Genomic DNA, 22,600 nt, shown 5'->3' on the forward strand with positions numbered 1-22,600 from the left:
TCAGTTCCTAGAGAAAGATAAGCTTGAAAGGGGCAGGTCTAAGCATGAGTGAGGCTGACAAGGCTTTGATGGTTCTTGATCGATAGGTAGACAAGCAACTCATAGTTGGCTGCTTGGAATCGTGAAAAGACTACTTATAACGGCAACTACTGCTATGTGGAAGCATGGTTGAGATGCGCCCGGCAGCGCAACCACATCACATGCCGCTTACTGCTTGCACTGCGGCTGTAGCATCGAAGATATGTCCTTCTTGACAATGACCAATATACTCGACCATCATCTGACGAATGCAATGCCTCATCGGACAGTCCTCTAGCTGGACTATCACCGCGACTCACGCTTGCACTAGAACACTTGCGGCTTGTCGCAGTAACGACTGTGCACCACCATGAACCAGAACGAAACCTCCGACAGTATTGCTGGTAACAAGTATGGCAATGTATACGCACAAGACGATCCTTTTGTACATCTGGGACATAACTATCAGCTACGAACCCAAACTACGTGCTCGACCATGATCATCGATTACTTGACTCCCTGCGTTTTCCCAAAATGACTGCCAGGCTGAATGTGGTTGAAAGCGCTCATGGAAAGACGTTTGAATGGATGCTGCAAGAAACCACAATAGCTATGCCAGGTGAAGATAACAGACTCGATCGGCTCTTGTGAGGCCGCAAACATTATTGGGAGGGAAGATTGCAAGATTGGTTGATAAATAGCCCTGGCATTCTTGTCGTCAAAGGAAAAGCAGGATCAGGCAAGGTACGTTGATGGAAGCAAAAGATGAGGAATGACTTCCACCACATGATGACTGATTTGCCAGTATATAAGCAGAGGCTCACGGAGTACGAGGAGAGGTCGCTGAGGGGATGAAGCTGTAGATTAAATATGCGACACGTGATTGTGCCGATAGTTCCACCCACCAAGCCACGAGTAATTTCCTCCGACTCCATCTGCTCCACTTGAACTTCTTAACGGCCACGCCGTTCAGACTCTAGAGTTGCGGCTCGAGATTAACATACTTCTTTCAGGAACTTCAGATGGCATGTTGCGAGCTGATGAGTCGCGTCGAAAGCCTGAAGGATGCTGTCTTTTATCTCCTTTGCGTCTGATCCGTGTTCTCTGTTGCTGTTTCAACTACTAATCGTTCGCCCAGTCGTTCTTTTGAGCTTGTCAGAAGCCTGTAGATTTCACCATGCGCTCACTGCATACTGTGTTTCTACTCCTCTTGCCTAGCTTGACATCTCTGGTCACTGCTGATGCGCTGAAGAGAGAGGATTGGACACCTTGGGATACAACAGTAACAATAACAACGACCAGAACCAAAATCTATTGTCCGTGCGACCCCGCGAAATCTTCGACTTGGAGTCAGTGGAACAATGCCTCCAGCTCGAGCAAAACCAGAAGCTATGGGAAGTCGTCTACTTCCGTGGTAACGACGACCACCACAACTTCAGCTAGAGCTTCGAGCACCAATGCGAGCACAACAATCTCAAATGCCTCATCAACAACTGCCTCGCCCACGACTTCTAGCTTCCGCACAAGTACAACGTCGACTATCACTGGTAGCACAACGAGCTCTTCTACTTTGAGTACTACAGCTGGTACGATCACGAGCACGTCAAGTGTCAGCACCAGTACCAGCACTACGTCCAGTAGCACCAGCAAGACCAGCACGACTAGTTCGATGGGTACAACGAGCACAACCACTGGGTCGACTACCACTAGTACATTGAGCACTACACGTGCAGTAACCACGACCTCCACGGATTCGACGACAGCAAGCACAAGCACAACCAGTACGAGCACGACCACCACTCCGAGCACGACCACCACTCCGAGCACGACCACCACTCCGAGCACGACCACCACCACAGCGCCCACAAGCACAAGTACCAGTGCAACTATAACTACAACCACAACAGTGGTGACAACGATGACTACATCTGTTACCACGACTGACACCACCAGCACGACTGCCACCAGCACGACAACGACAACAGCACTACCTACACCATCCACTTGTCCTCAGCTAGCCCCATCGAACACCGGTACATACATCGCTCCCAACGCCGACAGCTTCACCATCGAATGCAACAAGTACTACCAACAGCAAGCCGAAAACGGCATTAATGGTAATGGAGAGTTTGCCAACAGCTTCAGAGACTGTCTCGATCTGTGTGCTCAGACAGATACATGTATATATATCAGTTACTACAGGCAGTCGTCCTTGTGTCTTTTGCTCAATGGTTTTGTTTCGAGCGGTGCCACAGGAGGAGATTTTGATGGATATGATAGGGCGTCGCTAATCCAGTGAAATTCATGCGTGACAAAAGATGGATAATTGAGAGTGCTGCTGCACGTCAACCTGGATCTTAAGGTGAGAATGGCTATCTTCAATTGACATAGCACAGCACATCAAGTTCGTATTGAGATTTTGTAAGTCCACACTCGGCGACGATTGGCCGAAATAAAAATCTGCGTCGATCTGTATTGCGTGATCTTGTGCTCATGACCTTTTGCCCAGTATACCAGCACTACTCCAAAACGCAGAGATCGCAGAGATACAGGCTAGCATGACTGTGATCGGCACAGCAGCATTCTGCATATCGTTCGGATGCTTCAGCATCCACCAGATCCAAAAGCCCACAGGTCCAGCAACAAAGAAGACATGCCATAGTACCACGCGAACAGGGCTGAGTTCGAATACGCACTCCAGACCCCACGCGACGCTAGGCTCTTCCGCTTTGAGAAGCCAAAAAGTTTTCTTCTTTGGTATCAATTTGACGATGTGATGTCGCGCGGTTGGTCTGTTGCAGTTGTGCCATCCTATCATCCCTGAGAAGCATATTGCAGAGCAGAAGTTAAGATAGTCAATGAACTCGCTCTCGTCAATCGGTGGTCCGTCACGTCTGGGAGGATTATGAATATTTTCGTCATACTCGTAATCAGAATCGTTTTCTGGATATTGCGGCCCGTCGTTCTGTGGATTGACTCGTTCAGCGCGATGTTTTCGGAACTGGGGAAACGTATCAGCATGTGATCCAAGTGCTGGAAAGGAGCTCACTCTTCTAAAATTGCATGTACGCAAGGCATGGACGGAGAAGTACAATCTACGCCAACCCCTTACACCTCTATAAGCTTGCCAGATCCTCGACATCGTTTCTCCATCATTGCACGAATGGTTTAGGCCGACTTGATCGATGGCTAGCGACCAAGTTTCAGATCCTTCTGCGCCTAGGATAAGCCGCAGCGAGTCAGGTGAAGTCGTATTGAACGTCTGAACTGGTATGTTGGTACTGACAAGGTTTTGTGATTGTGTAGTGCCTGTCGCTGGAGTACTCAAAATACCACTGGGCGGAGGGCCAAGCCCGGTCACTGAGCTGGATGTTGGAGCAGAGACAGTTCGTCCATTGGGCGGAGCACCCGCGGTTGTCCTCCCTGAGGCTACTGAAGATGTGGGAGTTGCATGGTATTGCCCACTTAAAATCTCCATCAATATTTTGAACGTCATCAGTAACGGTGTCAGTAGAACAGTAAAATTCGGCACGGACTTGGTTTGAACCTTACCCACGTGATGCTTAGTTCCTATGCATAGATGGTTGGTACCCAGCTTTGACCATCTCACGTCAAGCAATTTTTGCATGCGGACAGCGTCGTTCCGTGGAATGTCCCGGTGATGAGTATTGCCGCAATGCTGTGCTTCATTAGCGTGAGATTCCACAAAGGCGCCATACTCACACAGGTCCAGAGAATTCTTGCATCAGTAGAGTCGACTGCCATACGTGGACAAGGCAACGGCCACCAGTTCCAGGCCGTACGTGAATGACGTTCGACAACACACATTGCTTGATCGAGCCAACTGCTGGAAGGATTGAAGTAGAACGTAATGTTTTGTCTAGGTAGAGACAGCAGCACTCGTCGAAGGCTATGAAACTTCGCGCCAATGGTTTGAGAGTACGCTCGTTCAATCAATAGCTTGTAGGCATCTCCTTTCACCATATAGTTCTCCATACGTTGTACAAAATCTTCAGAATGCATCTCCGATTGCATGTAATCGTCATTACCATCATCAACCTCGTGCTCGATGATCGTTGAGCCAGAATCCTTCACATCATCCTCAGGTATTAGCTCCGGTGTCTCACTGGGTTGCGTCTGGTTAAAGCCGGGATTACCTTGTAACCAGTCATTCACTTCCTGTCTTGACATGCCCATTGACATCTTCGTGTTTGGGTCGTCGTCTTCTGATTCCACTGGACTATCTTCATCGATGTCCAGATTTGTACTTCGTCGTAAGAGCTTTCCGGCTAATTTGCATCGATATGCGCGAGATCGCACTATCTGTGCACTTGCATATTCTCCATTTGAGCGAGCATTGTCCCGAGCGTCGATAAAATAGTATTTCAAAATTTCCGTCAAATCTCTTTCGAGGAGCGTATCCGAGATGTTCGATTCTGAATAGCTTGATCGCAGTACTTGGCAAACACGTATGAGCGCATCCTGAGCACAGAGAGTCTGTAGAAGGTGCTTCTCAAAGTAAATGGTTATAGGCGGACGAGGACCTCTCACAAGAGATTGGATGTCTTCATCATTCTTCGCAACTGGCTGGATACCGCCTGACCGATCTAACGTTTCACGTAGCTCATAACTGTTGGCCTCAGACAGACCGAGGCTAGTCAAGTCATTGGTATGTCGCCCTGTATGACTTGATGCGTTCCAGGAAGTGGAACTTGTTTCCTGTTTCTCTGCAGTACCATAACCAGAGTCGGTGTTTTCCCCTCTGATAAAGCTTCGATCTTGAGCTCTTTCAAGCATCTTGCCTAGCTCGGTGTGAATTTCCTCAGCTTCACTACTGGTATCACACGAATCGATGCGCAGCCCAATCTCGCGCACGCAGCCGCTAGAATCTGGAGCTGCTTCAACCATACAAGCCAGTCTTGCAAAAAGACGGCGACGCCGCAGTTCTGGAGTCTTGTCCTCGTCAATCGAAGGGATAGGCCGCCAGGTTTCCGTGCTTGAAAGATAATCAACAACAGATTGGTGAATGAAGGTAACATTCGTGTGGTGGTACGATTCGTCGTCCTCATCAGAACAGAGTGCGTCTAGGCTTTGGTAGAGCGCCTTCATTCCTGATTCTGTATTGTCAAGCCATGGACGGCATTCTACAAATCCAGCCGTAAGTGTTGTCAGTTTTCCCTTCAATGCCAAACATTTGGACACGAGAATACGCTTATCGACTGACAGACCATATTGACGGTAGTACTGCAGGATATCGTCCTCAAGCATAACCATGAGCTCGAAGAGATGTAATGCATGCTCACGTGAAAGCAGGAGGATGTTCAAGATGGTGGTAATCTCGGATGAATGTCTATAGTCTCCAACCCGATAATTGAGAAACATTACATCGTATATGTCTCGTAGTTCAGGAGGTAGTTCTGAGAGTCGATCTTCCAATTGGCGAAACGTGTCGCGATTAACGATTCCCCTGCGCAAAGAGCGGGTCGCGAATTTCAACCAGAGGAATACACCCTCAGCTCTTTCTTTGAGAAGTTCGACAATACTAGCGAACCTGACATCGTTGATAGCACGGAACTCTAGGAATCCAACGAACTCTTGGCTGATGTAAGAGGAGATATCGTTGGCATTCATGTCTTCCATACGAAACGTGTGCGCATCTCGGAAAGGTTTCGCTAGCCAGACTTCTGGACGGCTGGCAACGCACAGCTTCAAATTTGGAAGCAAGCTGAGACGTGTAAGAAAATCGATTATTGAATGTGATTCTTCCCCTTCGACTTCATCCAGACCGTCCACCAAGACAAGGATACTGCCGTTGTAGTCTTCCAATATTTGGAGCAACGAGATCTCAAGGTCCGCGTACGACAAGTCGAACTGATCAATATTCAGGGCTCGATTTATTGCCGCCGCGAGGGGAGTTACGTAGGCATCGGCATGTTTTTTGTACGTGTCGTCTAGCGTATCCCGTGCTGACAAGATCTCACGTAGAAAGGTCAAAAGCATGCCTCTATGGTTGCGCGCAAGGCTAGGCCCTGCAATCCAAAAGAAGTGATGTAGAATGAGTGGTGTAGCTTTTTTTGAGTCTGCAGCCAGGTATCTGAGCGTCACAGGGCTTTCGGAGATGTACTTCATCAACGTGCTTTTGCCAGAGCCCGGTTTGCCTGTTATCCAGAAGACACCACGACCACTCTGTAACCACCGGACAAAATCTTGACCTGCATGATTTGTCTGCTCTTCCAAAATCCAATCGTAAGTGCCTGGATGAGGATCGTGGATCTGGTAGAATCGCTGACGTACTTTAGGGAAGTTCAGAGATTCAAGAATTTCATTGGATGTGTGTTTCTCTGACGAACCGACTACAATCGAGTTCCCAAGTGCACCTTGCCAGTCACTGCTGAGCCTGGTCTCGGGAGATACCCGACCTGCTACTCTCTCTGCACGTTCTTGTTGTTCCATCACGCAATTCGCGCCAAATGCCGAACCAAGGATTCAACCGCCTCTGGGCATCGTCTTCGTGGTTTAGACGTGTGAGAGCAGCGTAGCTCGCTAGGTTGGGTCAGGTTTGCTCAAGTCACAGGGAGGTTGTATGTCAAATAGATTCGATGGTGAGAAGCGCAACGCAGCGCACACATATCTGCCAGGCTCAGCCTTTCTTGACCTGCTCATCAAAGCCGCATGTGAGACCGTGGTTGATCGAACGAAATGCTACTAACAAGCTTGAGATAAGCCTGACTGCACCCGCCCATTGGCTCGGATAGGCTGGCCCCGCTCGACTCGAAGCGTCGTAATCCACTAAGTCGATGCTGACCGGTGAGCCAAAAGCGGGGTCCTACTACGTGCTTCGACCCTTTCTCGTTGGATGATTACAAGTCATCTCTCCAACCAGACATGTATCAAACGTCGCTCGTGAACTCAATCCAATATGCCAGAGAACGCGGAAGTCGCCAACATGGTATTCGTGGGACGCGGTGTTCTGGGAGGTTGACTACGTTTTAACTTGACCGACATTTACGCACTGGGAATCCGTCAGAGCTTGCTACTTGGCTTGCTCCCTTTCGACCTCGTCGCAAAATCAGCCATCATCTTCTTCGCAGCATCGCCACTCAATACTCGACTCAAAGCTACTCTTTCCCTTTCGCTAGCCAGCCTCATCTCCCTCACTTCCTCCTCCCGACTCGTTAGTTCCTTCACAAGCTTCAAACTCTCCTCATTGTACCCAGCAATCATCTCGGCTTTCTCACATACCTTTCGCACGAATGTCTCTCGATCACCGCTATCATCAACGACTTCAGTAACCAATCCATTGATCTGCATGCCATTCGCACTGACCCTCTCACTAGCAAGCAACATCCTCATTGCTCTCTGCCGGCCCATGGTCTTGACGAATGTAAAGCTTGATCCACCTTCAGGCACAAAGCCCAATTTGGTGAATGGCGTCTGAAAGAACGCCACACTACTCGCATAGACAAGATCGAAATTCCACAGCTGAGTACATCCCCAACCTATAGCAGCTCCATTGACAGCTGCAATCAGGATCTTTGGAAAATTCTGCAAGACTTGGCCCAATGCACCGCCAGCTGCTATCTCCTGATCGATGGTTGGTCCGCCTGCATCAGGTGACTGGAGGACTTTGCCTGCACAGTAGTGCTTGCCAGCCCCGGTGAGGACGATCACAATGATTTTGGGAGCGTCTCGAGCCCATTCCAGCGCTTCTGCCAGGTCGTAGTATTGTTGAAGAGTGAATGCATTAGAGATTTTCGGCTGGTTGTAGGTCAGCAAAACTGCTCTCTCGGAGATGCATTCAATTCTGATAGTTTCCAGGACTGGCGGCGACATTCTCTTTGCGCACTAGCTGAGCCTACCGTATAGAAGCTATACATATCAAATGTTGCGCTTTGTGAATATTATCGATGCAATACACCGAGGCAACTCAGAAGCATTCCGGTAAATACTCCACATCTCCGCAACTGCTCCGCGAAGCTAACCGACCGGAAAAGTCGATCCACTCAGTCGACAGCATTCACCTTTAATCACGGGCGAGAGGTTGTCGAGCAGCAGCATGTAGAAGCGGAGTGATAAACATCTTCTCATCGTCTATGAGGGCTCAAGTAAACAAGAGCGGTAGCGACTATCTCGTAATTGACGCGGCGGTCAAGCAGTGAGCTTCTGGCTCGTCATGACCACAATATCTACGATCAAAGAATTGGTTTGATGCGAAATTCTTGCCATATGCATCGCTGCCTGACTGGAGGATACCATACGGTCCTTCGTTCGAATTAGTGCGTACACGAGTACATCGATCTCAGCTTGACGCACGTGGTCGCAGTCCCATGTTGTCTCAACTTGCAACAACTGTCGTCTATAGCTCGTCAGGTAAGCGCTCACTTTCAATGACAGAGCCCATGTAATGATATCGCTTAGACAGCTAACGCACTGCATCTTTTCGGAAACTCGCTGACAGAGATATAGTTATCTTCGCATAGCCACTTTCTAGAACCCAATACACCGGCAGGGTCATCGACCTAGTCCTTGTCTGTGGCTGCGTGGGCTGCGTAGAAGACTTACCAACCTATCACGATCCTCAACACCTGCTTTTTGGCCTAGTCCTTGTTCGCCTTGACCTGTCAGCATGGTATCTTCCGTTACCGTGCACAACCCTTGTCTTTCAGCATATTGCAATAGTTCCCTTTTCTTGCACCACGCGACTTAACAACTTTGACATCATATGCCAAAAGTTATGAAACATGGCAGCCTGGCGCCTTGCCCAAATCGTGTTACCATTGTCAGCTTTCTTGACCTTGTCGCTGGCACTCAGCTTGCACCGGTTCCGCTTGTCCTTACGGACCTTGCTATTTATCAACCCCGTCTGAAACATTGGCGAGAAGGCCAATGTCTGATATAGCTTTCTCGTAAGGTCGAAAGCAGAAACCTCAAGTGGTCTTGCTGGCAGTCCAACTACTATCAAGATACCATTAATATGGGGCAATTTGGTGGCATTAGCATAGGCCGCTGTAGCCGTACTGTAAACCACCGCCATGGGCTGCCTGAGACGGTCGATGGGCGACGTGACAGAAAGTTTTTGTTTCTCTGGTTGGGGCTTCGTGGAGAACTCTGAGTAAGGCTACAAACCCAGACTATATCTCTATACCTTTTAAGTCATATACCTGTTGCTCCATCGTCCGGAAATTCGTTCGTATTTAGAGTCGGCAAATCATGCTTTTTGAGAAAACGCTCAGATGTTACATTTCGTAAGTGGAGCAGTTAGGCTTCCTTAAGTTCCGGAACCATAGCAGACGTTCAGGTGGTTTCTGGTAGGTTGTTAAAGAAGATCTCCGCCGTAGCCAATCAGCTCTATCATGGCGCATGGCGTGACCAGTACTCCGGACTTTGCGCACAGCGTATCATTGATATCGAAGAGCAGGGTCTCAGTCGTGTTGACATAGATCCATACGTGCCTGAATCTCAACGCATTCGTAAGGTGTCGGCTGACATCGACGAGGAGAATGGGCGCATCATCATGCAGTATATCTATTCGCCTTTCACAGCACATCCTCAGATGTGCACAACCGTCATTCAAGTTGACGGTTGATCTGCTCCCTATGAGCTAGCGATAGGCCATAGTTTAACGGAACAGCCGTCCCGTTGGCAACACAATCGACCGACCATGTACTTGGTCGCTTTCAAATTTATGCTGTTTGAGGCGTAGACGACTTGTGGTTTGAATTTAGAATTACAAATTTGACTGTAAATGTACGGGACATCATCAACCACTGGACGGGCCCAGCTGCTGCAAGCAATGAGCCCTCGACTCCTGCTCAGTCTTCTGGTATAAACTAGACATACACTACGCAGCCAAGCGCCTTCTCGAGCGTATCCTGATCAGAGACAGGCCTGTCGATATCACTACAGCCTCCACGAAGATTGAACTGGAAGGTGCCGGCTGCACTTGCTGGTAGGAAGTCTTCGTAAATGGTAGGCTCACATGTCAGAACTCCAGACTCGATGAGAGAGTCGACGTCGAGTAGTTGTGGAGAAAGATGGGTTGGTTCCCGAACAGAATATATCTCAGATATGCTAGTCCTTCTTGGCGTATTTATTTTCAGGTCATCGCGGAAGCCTGCCAAGCACTGGTTGCGAACAGTCGACAAGAAGTAGCTGACTCCTGTGTAGTACCTAGTCTGATGGCTCCATGAACCTCAACCTCGACGTGGTCCTGAATGTCGCGAGGGACTCCCAATCTGTGTTGCGTCTCCTGGTTGAGAGTTGGAACTATTTTCAGAAACTTGCCATATTGCGGCACCTCCTTCTGATTACATATCCGACAAAGTCGACGCAAATTTGGCACTAATGCCATTTCGTAATTGTCTCCTCGTTGTTTCTATTGCAAATGCGATCTAGACACATTTTGCTCAGGTTGAGATCAAATGAAGTGACGATTCGATGAGGAATGTAGAAGTTTGAGCTTATCTGCCTTATAAGGCATATGGGTAGGACGGCACCATTGTCTTTCTGTCCTCAGTTCCTGGTTCTCTTGCCTTGATGTCAATCCTGCTACGTCCGGCCCTCTGTGATATCGACACCCTTGATGCGTAAAAGTTCAGACATGTGTGAATGACTTGCGGTCAACATTGGCGCGCGTTGCGCCACATAAACCAAGTCCAATTGCATCGCCAGAATCAACAAAACTTTGTGCTAGCCAGAATAGTCGTGTTTGACATCTCGAGAGCAGACAAGCTATCAGCAGGGTGAGCTGGTGCTACGATATCCGCCTCTCGTTGTGATTGGCTCAAGCAAAATCGCGACGATCAAACCAATAGAAACAGGTCTGAAGTGGATCCGATTCCGCGGTTGATGGTATCATGCCTCCGCATAGATGCGGTAAGTCAAAATGTCATCTGACGGACATCGGCATTGCCAAAGTCCTAAAAGTGTCTTACTGGAGTCTTTCATGTTGTACAGAGTAAGTCAAAGTTGGTCATGAACTTGGGTCTCGGCTGAGGAGAGTTCCAACTGACTGAATGTGATTGGTTTTTGTGTCTGAGCGCGACCGAGCCAATAACAACACATTCCGGCACAAGTACCGCTGCAGATCGCTTGCTTCTCCACTTCCCAGCTATGCGTCCCGACTGTCGTGTCCGAGAATCGTGAGCTGTGCGAGCATCTTGGACAATGACCTCGTGCCACTACCAATCAGTGACACTGATCGTGAGGTAGCCTGCGGCTTGCTGCACCGCAGTTTGACTTCGCCCTACTTCACGGAGCATAAATTCAGCAGAAGTCATGAGGTAACGATTCCGAAAAAGCAAGGGAGGACAGCTCTCAAACAAACCGCAGCCACAACTGATACCGAAGTTCAACATGACCAACACGCAGTCACACAAATCAGAAGTATTGATCGTGGGCGCAGGCGTGCTAGGAACAAGCACAGCACTGTCCCTTTCGAGACACCAAAAATATACTAATAGCCATATTACTATTTTAGACGCTGCTCCTCAGCTACCCAATTCGTCAGGTGCCTCGATAGACACAAGTCGTATTTTGAGAGCAGATTATGCTGTCGAAGCATATACGCGGCTCGTGTCCGAAGCACGATCGCTTTGGCTAGATTGCAGCGACGATGGATGGGGCGGCCAGGGCCGCTATCATGATGCAAGGCTTCTTTTGACGGAGCTTCCTGGAGTCGAAGGACATGTCGATGGTTATCTGGAAGAGAGTCTAACGAATTTGAGACGGTTAGCAGCATCTGGGAAAAGCGGGTTTCATGACGAGGCATTGACGGAGTTGTATAACAGAGAAGCGATCAGACGACAAGCCCCGTTTCCCGGAGTCAGTGGTAATACCGGCTATGTTAATGACAATTGCGGCTGGGTCAATGCTGAAGCGTGCGTCAGATATGCGTACAAGCAGATTCAAAAGGTAGGAGAGAACCGCATCACAATCAAGAGCAACGCCAGAGTTAGGGGACTTCTTACAGAGAAGTACGCTTCCACTGGAACTGCCACGACGCGATGTTGTGGTGTAGAGCTTGACGATGGCTCCTTAGTACGTGCAGACCTTGTCGTTCTCGCTGCAGGTGCCTGGACGTCTTCCTTGATCGACCTTGGAGGCAGAGCCGTTGCCACCGGTCAAGTACTCTCGTATCTCACCCTTAGCGATGAAGAACAGGAAACACTGAAATCGAGTCCGATATATTTCAACGTCAGCAGAGGCATGTTCATGGTTCCACCACACCACAATGAACTCAAGCTTGGTCGCCATGGCTTCGGGTATCAGAATCCAAAGCAGGTGCAATTCTCGAAACTCGAGTTGGCTACTGATGGCAGTAGCAGCCAGCGCACCGAAAGTCAGGCCGTGGTTAGCATACCCAGGACTGATCTGCCTATACCTGCAGAGGCAGAAGCTGCGTGCAGAGATTTCTTGGTCGATCTGAATCCACAATGGAAGGATAGAAATTTCACGAAGACGCGACTTTGTTGGTACTGCGACACGTAGGTCGGCAGGAAGCCTCTAATATCGTTCGTTTGCTAACATTTCTCAGGCCAACAGGGGATTTTCTCATTGATTACCATCCTCAATATGCTGACCTGTTCATCGCGACAGGAGACAGTGGCCATGTATTCAAACTATTCCCTGTCATAGGCGATAAGGTCGTTGATGCGATAGAAGGATGTCTTAATGAAGAGTACAGAAGTCTATGGCGCTGGAGGGATGATCCGCCCGATAAATTCGTTGGTGTCAACGATGGAACACGTGGAGGGAGACATGGAATGATACTAGAACAAGAGACGTGTAGGGGTATGCCCCGAGCACAGCTGTAGTTTACCAATCAGTCCAGATCTACTTACCTTAAGCCTAGGAACTTACGTAATAAGTAAGGGTTTAAAGAAGAAACAAGTCATATTACTTAAAGACTTAAAATTCTTTATAGCAAATATAACTGGAGTCTCTTTACACGCGCATACTGCAATGATTCTGCCACGACCCATACAACTCTGGATAGCACACCGACTAAGAGCGAAAAAAACGCCAACCGCAGTACCCATAACTTCCTGGTTTTGTCCTAGATCATAGCAATGCGGCCCGAATCAGATCGACAATCCTTGCGAACGCTCATGTTTACATATGACACCCAGTAGCCACAGTCGCCTCCAGTTCAGCAGGCGTCTTGCCGTCACATACCCCAAAGCTACCTCCGTACCGACTTGGACCTTGAGGCTGATAAAATGGCGGCGCACAGAGTGCATCTTCGTCAATAGGGGGTCGTGCAAGCTGTCCGTACACGTTGTCACTACCTTCTTTCCTGTAGTTCGATGGACCGAAACCATCGAAGCGAATCTTCCAGGCTGTGAAAAGAGTCAGTGGACCTGATAGCGAAGGCAAGGTACGCTGGAATAGAACTTACTGTTAGGGAAAGGTACCATTTCATCCCATTCGGGAGTCAAGTAAGTGTCTGTTGCTGGTTTCAAGATCTTTTCCGTGTAAATACTGCCAGCAACACCTGATGATTCATGTGCAATTCTTTGTATTCTCATGGGAGCCATGAAATTTGAGTAGCCTTCAGATGATGCATCGAGCCTCACTTTCTTCAGTAGACCCTGAGCATCATGACCTCGTCGAGGATTCTTCATTTGAGCGATAACTTTGATCATGACTGGAACACTCATGGCTGCAATTCGCTTAGGGTCGTAATCGGCGATCATCTCCGTCGCGCTTGACTTGTGGTTCAGGAAGGTCTTCTTGCCAGCCTTGAGAGCTTCGGTATTGGCTCTATGCTATCATCGCAGTCAGTTCAATCGAGCTCCATGTCAGGAACACAGGTCTTACAATATCGCAAATGACGGTTTCTCCCGCCTTGACGTTGAGGTCCGTACGATCTTTTGTGGCTGTACGTACAACTGGTAGCCGTATGGCAGTACGTTCAGCCTGGAGAACAAGATCCATGAGCTCTTCGAAGCTGTTCTTCGTCTCACTGAAAGCAAGCTCTTGCACCTTCTGCCACGTTGGCGTCTTTGCGGGTATCGAGTCGGCATTGGCATAGTCATACATCTCAGCGAAGAACATGTTGAGCACAGACGTGAACTATCGGATATATTAGCGTCACAACTGTGTTGACATAATTTTTGCTTACCGCTAGGACAGAGTTGTAGGCAGTATGAAGTCCAACAAACACGAGAATGGTGGCAGCCTCAACTCGGCTCGACGCAAACTTGTGAATGTGCTCTGCAACCTCAAATCCCAAGTCAATCATGGCATTGTCACGCTTCCTTCCGAAGAGGTATTGGCCGATGCCTGATCTGCTGGCCTCATAGATGTTGCCGTCCAGAGTCAAGTCGTAGAGGAATTGAAGTGAAATCTTGAACGCCTTACGTCGTTTGAAAAGTTTGGTTTCGTCTGCATTGTACGAGAGGAAGATCTGGCAGTTAGTGATGTGCTGATAGATATCGTTCTCGGAGTACAGCCCATGGGGATTGTCTGCATTGCGAATGAGATGGCCGAAGCCCAAGAAGTCGGCCACATATTGGGTAGTCACAGGTATGGCAAAACTGATATCTTGTTAGCTCGGCTAGCACTCTTGCAATTTACTTACTCTCTTGTCGCATCAAGTTGATATGTGTTTGGTTTCATCGTGATGGACTCTCTTTTAATGATGTTCCGCATAAGTTTGGTGAAGTACTTCATGATGCCGTCTAGATCCTCGTGTACCTGGTCTTTCGGCAATGTCGCTGTCCGCGTCTGTCTCCGTTTCCCAGCTTGTTGCTTGAATAGACCTTGCATTACCTCGGGAAAGTTGGCAGGATTCTTGAAGGCAGGGTGAATGAAGTCATGTGGGTTGTCTATAACAAGAGAAATCTTGTCAGCCTCTGCGAGATACAAAGGCTTGACTGGCTTCATAGGTTCTGAAGCGGCCACATCAAAGACTGTATTGCCATTCCCTTCAATCTTAGGCTCTGGAGACATCTTGAAGTCTGCCGCATAGCCTTGCTCCTTTGCAAATTTAGCGTTCTGCTGTGAAGTGTAGAAGGGATGAAAGAACCTGATCGAGTCGTATGGGAACCAACCAGGAAATGCTCGCTGAATCAAACGGTGGAAGACAGAACTCTTGCAGATATCGTTATCTGCCGTGACCTCCTTCATGCCCCATGAGGTGAGGGAGTTAGTGTTCCAGTCCACCGTGTAGAAACGGTCTGATCGCACAAGCGTGATCGCATCTGAGAAGATGGCGCCCCATAAAGCAGCGTTCAGATCGCTTGGTCCAGGATCCAAATTCATGGTGCTGTCAGACTCGCAGAATACACCAGGATAGAGCTCAATCTTGTCCGGATGTTCATACAAATCACGCAGGGCATTCTGAATGTCAACGTTCTTGGTGACTTGCTCGAATGTCTGGTGCCTGGTCATACCGAAGAATTCTCGGAAGTCATTCAATGTGCCAATCTCCCATTTTCGTGCTTGCATGATACCCATGATCTCGACTGCTCTCAAACACCTTGGCACGTTTCGAGGACCGAAGTTCGAGATAGGATCATCCATCGCGCTTGTTAGCTCCTTGATCATGTCTGCGTCATTGAACAATCCAGTGATTGGATCACGTGCAAAGTGGTGTTTTGGATCATAAAGACCAAAAGTTTGGTCCTTCGGCTCGACAGGGTGAGCTTCGTCGTACGCCTTCTTGTCCTTCGTGGCATCGATGAACTGCTTGACAGAGACATCTTTAGCATCTTTGACATGAAAACCAGCTTTGATGTATTCTTCTGTATACGCCTCATCTCTCTGAGATATAGCGCAATGGAAACGATACAATAAGTTGAACTCCACTGTTACCTGGTTTCCAATTCCACGAGACACGTTCTTGTGGTCAATCTCGCTTCGAGGATCGAGTGTAAAATTGGTGTTGAACTGGTGGAAGCCCATCAAAGCTCTGAGGTAGTCATGAATAGCCACCTGGATGTACATTCCGCAGGTGATGAGACGAGCGGTATTGAATAGGTCGTCGTCGAGCTTGTCCCAGGCTGCATCGTATAGTGTTCCGAAATCCTTGCGATCCTGGTCACTTGGCCCTGACTGAGCGATATAGTCTTCCAAGGTCTTAGTGCAGTCCTCCAGGTGCTGGTCGTCTTTCATAGCCTGGACGTCATTCTTTTTAGCTTGGTTGGCTTTCCAAGCTGTGTTGTACTTTTTGAGATTGGCAGCAAACTGTTCATCTTTGTTCCCTTTATACCATTTTCGTGCCATTGCTTCCAGTTTTGTACCGGTGTACTTGCTCGGCACTGAGAATCTGCCGTTCTCATTGATGCGCCGAAGTTGAGTCGCAGCATAGTTGTGGTACCTGTTGTACATGACGAGCATGATACATACACCAGGCGGCTGTCGTAACAGTCTGTCCTCGGCAAACACGTCCGGTTTCAATAGGCCAAGCTTGTACTCGTCGTCTCTGATTTTGCGCTGCATCTCCATCGTGTATCCGTAGAGAGGGGACAAGTCCAGATACGATGAACTGTCGGAAATGTTCTTATCGTTGTCGTTGGTACGGAATATGTCATGGATGATGATCGTGGCATGGTAAATCAGCATGCTTGAGAGTCCGGATGTGCTGTTTCGACCTCCATCCTCTCTAGCTAACAATCTATCAAACAAATCACCAGGGTCAGGCAAAGCTCCTAGAGGATGTGTCTTCGAAGGTACTGTCTTAGCGTATGGTGCACCAGCTTGTCCAAGGTGCGGGCTCATGACATTGTTGTATTTGCCGTCAGCTTGCCGGTATTGAAACGCATCTCCCAGATAGGTCAGTGGCGGGTGCAGCATCTTATTGTAAAGACCCTTGACTCGTTGGTCGACCATCGATTTGCGAGACTTGCTGTCGTTGGACATAGATCCGGCAATAACAGCTAGAGCTTTGACCTAACATGACCTGTCAAAGCCCGGACAGGACGCAAATCCGGTGCAGTGTTTTACTCACATCTGTTTTGGCACCCGGAAGCATGCCTCTTATGGCGCTGCCAATCGCAGGTAGATTTTTAGCCACAACAATGCGACGGATGTCATCTAGTAGACCGACTTGTGTTGTTACTTTGTCCTAGAATCTTGTCAATTGAAGGCCTCGTCCCGCTGTCATCTGAACGTACACCAATGAGCTGATCTCCATGGAAGCTATCATTTTTACGATCGTGCTTTGCATTTTTGATGTCCAGGTTGAGTTGGACAATCTCACTCTCTAATCCACCCATGGCAGTTGGTTTGCCATTCATGCGTCGGTTAGCAGATCCATTTGCTTGCGTGGTAGAAGCCATGATCAGATACAATGCTCGTAATACCACTGCAGTTCTAAGAAGGGATAGTACGGTTCTGGCAAGGTAATCATCCGACTATGGAATAGCAGACAACGACAAATGCCAATGTTATGGGCAAGGTGGGTGTAAGGGTATCGTAATTGCCCAATGCTGCTCAGCACAACCTGGCGAGTCTTAGGGCACCCAAGAATTGACAACTTCTTGGAGGCGGGACGCCAGGATAGAGTTGACCCATTTCTTATATATTTCTTCTCGTCCGACAACTGATTGGCGATATCTGAGCTGAGAGATGCTCGGTGGGCCCAGGCGCCAAGAACACATAAGTCCATGTCCTGGTGCATATTGTGAAAGCCGCAGAGGTCTAATACGGGTGAGGTGATGGACATACCCAATTAGGTTCAACCAATAGTTTGTGATTTTATCCCATCACAAAGCACAGATTGACATGTGGTATGCTGAAAGTCGGTGCGTGGCTTGCACAGCTGAGCACTGTAAGACACCTGACCGAGTTCTTAGGTCTCAGCCCAGTTCTTTTCGAAGATATCCCTGATGTGATTGGCAAGGACCCGCAGCTAACGCCGCGATGGGTCAGTCTGACCTCGCAGAATGTCGTGTAGATGAAGCATGCAGGCAGACACTGCATGCGAACCCGCATCCGGTCAACAACACGGAAGATTCGGTTTACCCTTAGTGTCAAAGCTAAATGTTTTGTTGCGGAAAGGAGAACGAGAGGCTCGTTCCGTGTCACCTCCAGCTTTTTCGGAAGATTAACTCTTCCAAAATGTCATTGGATCTTTCGCAGACCCTGCCTGCTGCTCTTGGTAGCTGCCAAAGGTGTCCGGAAGTCGAAATCACAACGCGCTGATGAAAGCGAGAAAGCGAGGGTAGTGCCAAGGAGGTGAATTAAGTTACGAGGTGTAAACCAAAAGCAGTCGCAGGACCAATTCAAGCAAGGGCCGAACCCTGAAGAGGCAGCCGTACTGGAGAAAGGAATTACTCCGCAAAAACGTGGCTGGCTCCGTCTTCAGCTGGGCTTGACCCACATCTCAGCTCTCTGCACAATCTTTGCCGGATAGCGCAGGTTTGCCGAAAGACGACCAGATCCAGGAAAGCGCCATCGCTTGAGGGAGATCTAGATGGCTCTTTCCGGACGCCGATGCGTCTTTGGATAGCTGAGAAGGCTCAGGTGTGAATTGTATGTGAGAGGGCACATGCAGCTGAAGGTCTTCGAGTCTTTCTTGCCTTGCTGCACTACTTACCCTCATACGACCCTTGTACCTCATCTCAGACTTCCATTGTCCTCAATCCTCGTTCTGTCAACCTTGCCAACCTCAATCATGCCAGGCTCGAACGTACCATCGGAGCGAACTCCTCTCGTGTCATCAAACTTGTCAAGAGGCACATATGCACCAGCTGGGCCGACCGACACTCGAGGTCCATGCCCACTGGTCAATTGCCTTGCGAACCATGGCTACATCAACCGTACAGGTCGAGATATTCGTGCCAGCGACCTCAACACAGCCATGAATGTTGTCGGCCTTTCCGCAGCTTTGGGAGCCGTTTTTGCCTTTCCAATTTACAACGAGAGGCTGGATCGTAATGTGGCCAAACTGGACAGAAGACGAGGCTTCCTGGCACGTTTGTGGTATCTTCTCCGTAATCCGTGGTCCATCATGTCCAATTTTGGCCTCCGCAGACGCAAGCAAGTCGATGGCCAAGGCACCAAAGTTCTCAATCTCGATCAGCTGGCCACACCTGGCATTATCGAACACGATGTCTCGCTGACGAGACGTGACCACACACAGAAGCCTGGCAACATTGCTCCTCAGTCAGAACTTGTGGAAGACCTTCTAGCCTCTTCGAGCGATGGTAAGACCATCACTATGGCAGATCTAGCTGCTCTGAGGAAGCGGAGAATACAACGACAACTGGACGAGAATCCAGATCTTCAATATGGGGCCCTAGCACACCAAATTGCTTGCACAGAAATAGCGCTGATACTGGACGTCTTCGGCAACGGCAGTAGCGTTCCGTGTGACTATGCTCGTGCAGTCTTTAAGGAAGAGAGACTTCCTGTTCGAGAGGGATGGACAAGACGATATTGGTGGACTCTGGGATTTTATGAGCTTGTAGGTACCATGAACAAGGTGAAGTCGCTCGTCGGCTTGCAGGTTTAATCAGGTTTGATACGTTGCGGGTACTCTTGTGTTTTTACAGGCTGGCCAGCGAAGCAAAGGTTCATCGTTATGACTTATGAAGATAGCCACGGAACTTGGAAGCAAGGCGTAGTGCTTGTACGGCGTTGCATGATTTCCGACCTGGTGGAGGTACCTCTCATATGCTGATAGGCTCGTTTTCGAGTACATGCATTGTCCATCTGAGAATTTGTTCGATTATTCAGTCATTTCCGACTTGCAAAGATAGTAGTGGAATAACGTGATCTGTAGAGACAAATTCAATCTTTCACACCATATCCTTCTGAACTCATCTCCGACAACCTCGATATCGCACGCACTATCGCAAACCTGACGTCCGTCTCGCCAGCTCCACCAGTTGCAAGCGAAGCTTTCTTCAGACCTGTAGCACTCCACTCAACGTCGTTAATGAACGTGCTCATCATGCTTGAACTGCTCCCTCCCTCGCCCCTGACTTTCAGGTTTTGATCTTGTAGAACTTCGCGTAGCTTATTCAAAGGTTTCGACGTTGACAAGCCTTGGTCACCTCCGCTCTCGACTTCGGATGTTGGTTCTCCACTCAGGATGATGTTCTCAAACGTTTTCAGGATGGGTTCGGTGGACAGGCACAGAATGCGTGTCCGCGATTCATATGCAATGTCAACCAATGTGATGAATCGTCTGACAATATCCAGTTCATCGGATCGAAATTTGCGAAGGCCTGAGAGGTAGATAGTAGACGCAAAATTGCACAAAGCGTGATAGTCTGAGGCGCCGAGAAAAGCTTCGCAGAGGGATGAGAAAGTGGCCGACACCATCGGCTTGGCGTTGTCGTTGACTTCTGTAGCATTGACCTTCATTTTCCTGCCCATCACGACTGGTATTTCGATAGATTTGACAAAAGCGTCGTCCGTGACTTTTGAGAGGGATCTTTGAAATTCCGTGGCATCGGTGAAGAAAATATCATGTCTCTGATACTGCTTCCCATTGTCCATACGGTAGTCGTGCTCACCTTTCATCTGGAAAATGACACAACGTCGTTGTAGTTCCTCAATAAAGGGGATAAACAGTCCTCTGTTCAGCCCGTTTTTGTACAGTTCTGTAGGATGTCGATTGCTGGTCGAGATCATTATTCCACCTCGTTCCCAGAAAGAGGTAAACAAACGCTTGAGTATTACTGCATCAGCGATATCGCTGACCTGAAACTCATCCAGACACAAGACAGACGACTCTTTCTGTACCACATGACCAATCTGCACGAGTGGATCTCCAGCATAATTCGCTTGACTACGTGCACGGTGTAAGCGCATATGAATGTCTGTCATAAACTCGAAGAAGTGTGCGCGACGTCGCGTGACCTGCGATGGCAAAGTCGCAGCGAACAAGTCTGCCATCCTGGACTTCCCGGTACCCACACCTCCATGGATGTAGAAGCCGTTATGGGTGTTCTGCCTCAACCATCTGGTAGTGGTGAGCCTCTGCTGTAACTGACCAAGTTCGCTGGCCAACTTAGCTTGTTCCGTGTTTGATTTTAGTCGACCTGCTGAGAGCAGATTACGGTATGCTAACCAGACTGGCGAGCTTTTGTACATGCTCCGACGCCATCACATACGATACCGTGATTGATGTGGCATGACGAGTGGTTTGTTGTGAGAAAGAGACGAGCTTGTGCTGTTTCACGTCATCACCTCGACGATGTTTATGCCTAAGGCATCTTTAAACCACAAGTCTCAAAAGATTACGATTACTGCCAGCACACCCAAGAGTAAATCATCAACTCGATTCTTGACCTCCTCCAAGTGCTAGCTGAGACGAGTGGCACCTTCATACCAAATTTGTGCATTCTGATCGAGCTGCGTTGTACAGAGGTGGACTATGTTTCCAAGGGAGTGCTGGGTCAAAATTGACAGTTTCACAATCCGGCATTCTTGGCTACTCATTGACGCGGTTGTCTACTGAACACTATGTCGAAGAACGCGATGTAGTGAGGGAAGCCAACAGCATCACGACAAGTAGTGTCCCAACCCGGTGACACTTGATTTGACAGCATCTAAACACTGCGTAACAGCCCAGCAGTGACCAAGGTGTCTGTATGTCTCAACCACACAGAGATACCAGGACTGCTCAACGAAAAGCAAACTCCCTCAATCGTCTTTTTCCAGCCACACAATCAATTATAGCAATGCCCACACCACCCGCAATCCTTATCGCAAAGTGCCCAGTCCAGGTCTTCGTGATAGGTCTCCATTGCTGGTGTTGCTCCTTGGCCTACATTGCTTGCCTTCTTCTTTTTGTTCACATTCTTCTTTAGCTTGGGATCTTCTGCCTTGACAAAGGTGACTGGTTGATATCGCAGAGGCTCTGTGCCTCGACCAGAATCAGGCTTAATGTTCCCTGAAGGAACCACTATGCTGGTCTCGAACACTTCTTCCTGTCTCTCAGGTCTGGCCGAAGTGAGGTCTCCAAAGAGTCGATTTAGTGGCTGCCCACGTCTCGATCGGTTGTAATTGCGTCGTGGGCCCTTGCGCTTATTTCTGTCTTGTGGATTGTATTCTGGTTTTTGAGAGTCTTCGATCCTCACGCGGGATTGTGTCTCCACCATCTGCCAAAGCCTATGCCTCAGAGGAACACGATATGCTCGGTACAGAGCAGGTAGATGCATAACGTCATTAGCGCTGTACTTAATGAGTTCATCAGGCAAGGGTCTCTTCTGGAACAACGATTGAGTGTCACCTCGAGTTTCATCGAACCTAGCATGCATCGCGGACTTTTCGCTTCGCCAGACTTCCATCGCGTCCGCTGGTAGAGCACAATCTCGTTCGATACAAGCCTAAAGGCCTAGTAGATATGTCCCGTAACGACCAGGCTGATAATACTCCATGAGTTGGAGATCAATGACACCTTGGAGCTGAATGCCGAAGTGCTTGAAGAGTGCGTCAGAGTCATTTCGAACATCAAAGAACACCTTGATGATGACATTTGACTCCAGAATCGACTTCAGTGATATACTGTTCATCGTGGTTAGAAATGCTCCTTCGCCAAGAGCGAAGACATCAAACACGAATGCTTGCTCAAGAGAGAGTGCATAGAGCTGTAAGAGATCCAACGTGCCATTCCGACCTA

General features: G+C 48.7%; 7 protein-coding genes across 7 annotated transcripts; 2 read left to right on the plus strand and 5 right to left on the minus strand.

Annotated features, from left to right (window-relative positions):
- Positions 1-3,624: 3,624 nt before the first annotated feature.
- LTR64_002187 (uncharacterized protein) lies at positions 3,625-6,471 on the minus strand (the record flags this gene model as incomplete). Its single annotated transcript, XM_064896559.1, has 2 exons — positions 3,625-3,697; positions 3,845-6,471. 2 exons carry the CDS (start codon positions 6,469-6,471, stop codon positions 3,625-3,627), a joined length of 2,700 nt encoding a protein of 899 aa, XP_064755509.1.
- Positions 6,472-7,041: 570 nt separating this feature from the next.
- LTR64_002188 (uncharacterized protein) lies at positions 7,042-7,851 on the minus strand (the record flags this gene model as incomplete). Its single annotated transcript, XM_064896560.1, has 1 exon — positions 7,042-7,851. The coding sequence occupies one exon, from the start codon at positions 7,849-7,851 to the stop codon at positions 7,042-7,044; it is 810 nt and encodes a 269-aa protein (XP_064755510.1).
- A 3,522-nt stretch (positions 7,852-11,373) lies between these two features.
- LTR64_002189 (uncharacterized protein) lies at positions 11,374-12,833 on the plus strand (the record flags this gene model as incomplete). Its single annotated transcript, XM_064896561.1, has 2 exons — positions 11,374-12,503; positions 12,554-12,833. 2 exons carry the CDS (start codon positions 11,374-11,376, stop codon positions 12,831-12,833), a joined length of 1,410 nt encoding a protein of 469 aa, XP_064755511.1.
- Positions 12,834-13,131: 298 nt separating this feature from the next.
- On the minus strand, positions 13,132-17,303 carry LTR64_002190 (uncharacterized protein; the record flags this gene model as incomplete). The annotated part of the gene is made up of 7 exons (XM_064896562.1): positions 13,132-13,358; positions 13,418-13,787; positions 13,840-14,094; positions 14,144-14,558; positions 14,603-16,914; positions 16,973-17,089; positions 17,139-17,303. 7 exons carry the CDS (start codon positions 17,301-17,303, stop codon positions 13,132-13,134), a joined length of 3,861 nt encoding a protein of 1,286 aa, XP_064755512.1.
- A 1,337-nt stretch (positions 17,304-18,640) lies between these two features.
- LTR64_002191 (uncharacterized protein) lies at positions 18,641-19,480 on the plus strand (the record flags this gene model as incomplete). The annotated part of the gene is made up of 1 exon (XM_064896563.1): positions 18,641-19,480. The coding sequence occupies one exon, from the start codon at positions 18,641-18,643 to the stop codon at positions 19,478-19,480; it is 840 nt and encodes a 279-aa protein (XP_064755513.1).
- Positions 19,481-19,758: 278 nt separating this feature from the next.
- LTR64_002192 (uncharacterized protein) lies at positions 19,759-21,111 on the minus strand (the record flags this gene model as incomplete). Its single annotated transcript, XM_064896564.1, has 2 exons — positions 19,759-21,050; positions 21,090-21,111. The coding sequence occupies 2 exons, from the start codon at positions 21,109-21,111 to the stop codon at positions 19,759-19,761; spliced, it is 1,314 nt and encodes a 437-aa protein (XP_064755514.1).
- A 536-nt stretch (positions 21,112-21,647) lies between these two features.
- On the minus strand, positions 21,648-22,268 carry LTR64_002193 (uncharacterized protein; the record flags this gene model as incomplete). The annotated part of the gene is made up of 1 exon (XM_064896565.1): positions 21,648-22,268. The coding sequence occupies one exon, from the start codon at positions 22,266-22,268 to the stop codon at positions 21,648-21,650; it is 621 nt and encodes a 206-aa protein (XP_064755515.1).
- Positions 22,269-22,600: the final 332 nt, after the last annotated feature.

This window comes from Lithohypha guttulata, assembly GCF_036872675.1.
Source record: "Lithohypha guttulata strain CCFEE 5908 chromosome Unknown scaffold_2, whole genome shotgun sequence".
NCBI classification, from domain to species: domain Eukaryota; kingdom Fungi; phylum Ascomycota; class Eurotiomycetes; order Chaetothyriales; family Trichomeriaceae; genus Lithohypha; species Lithohypha guttulata.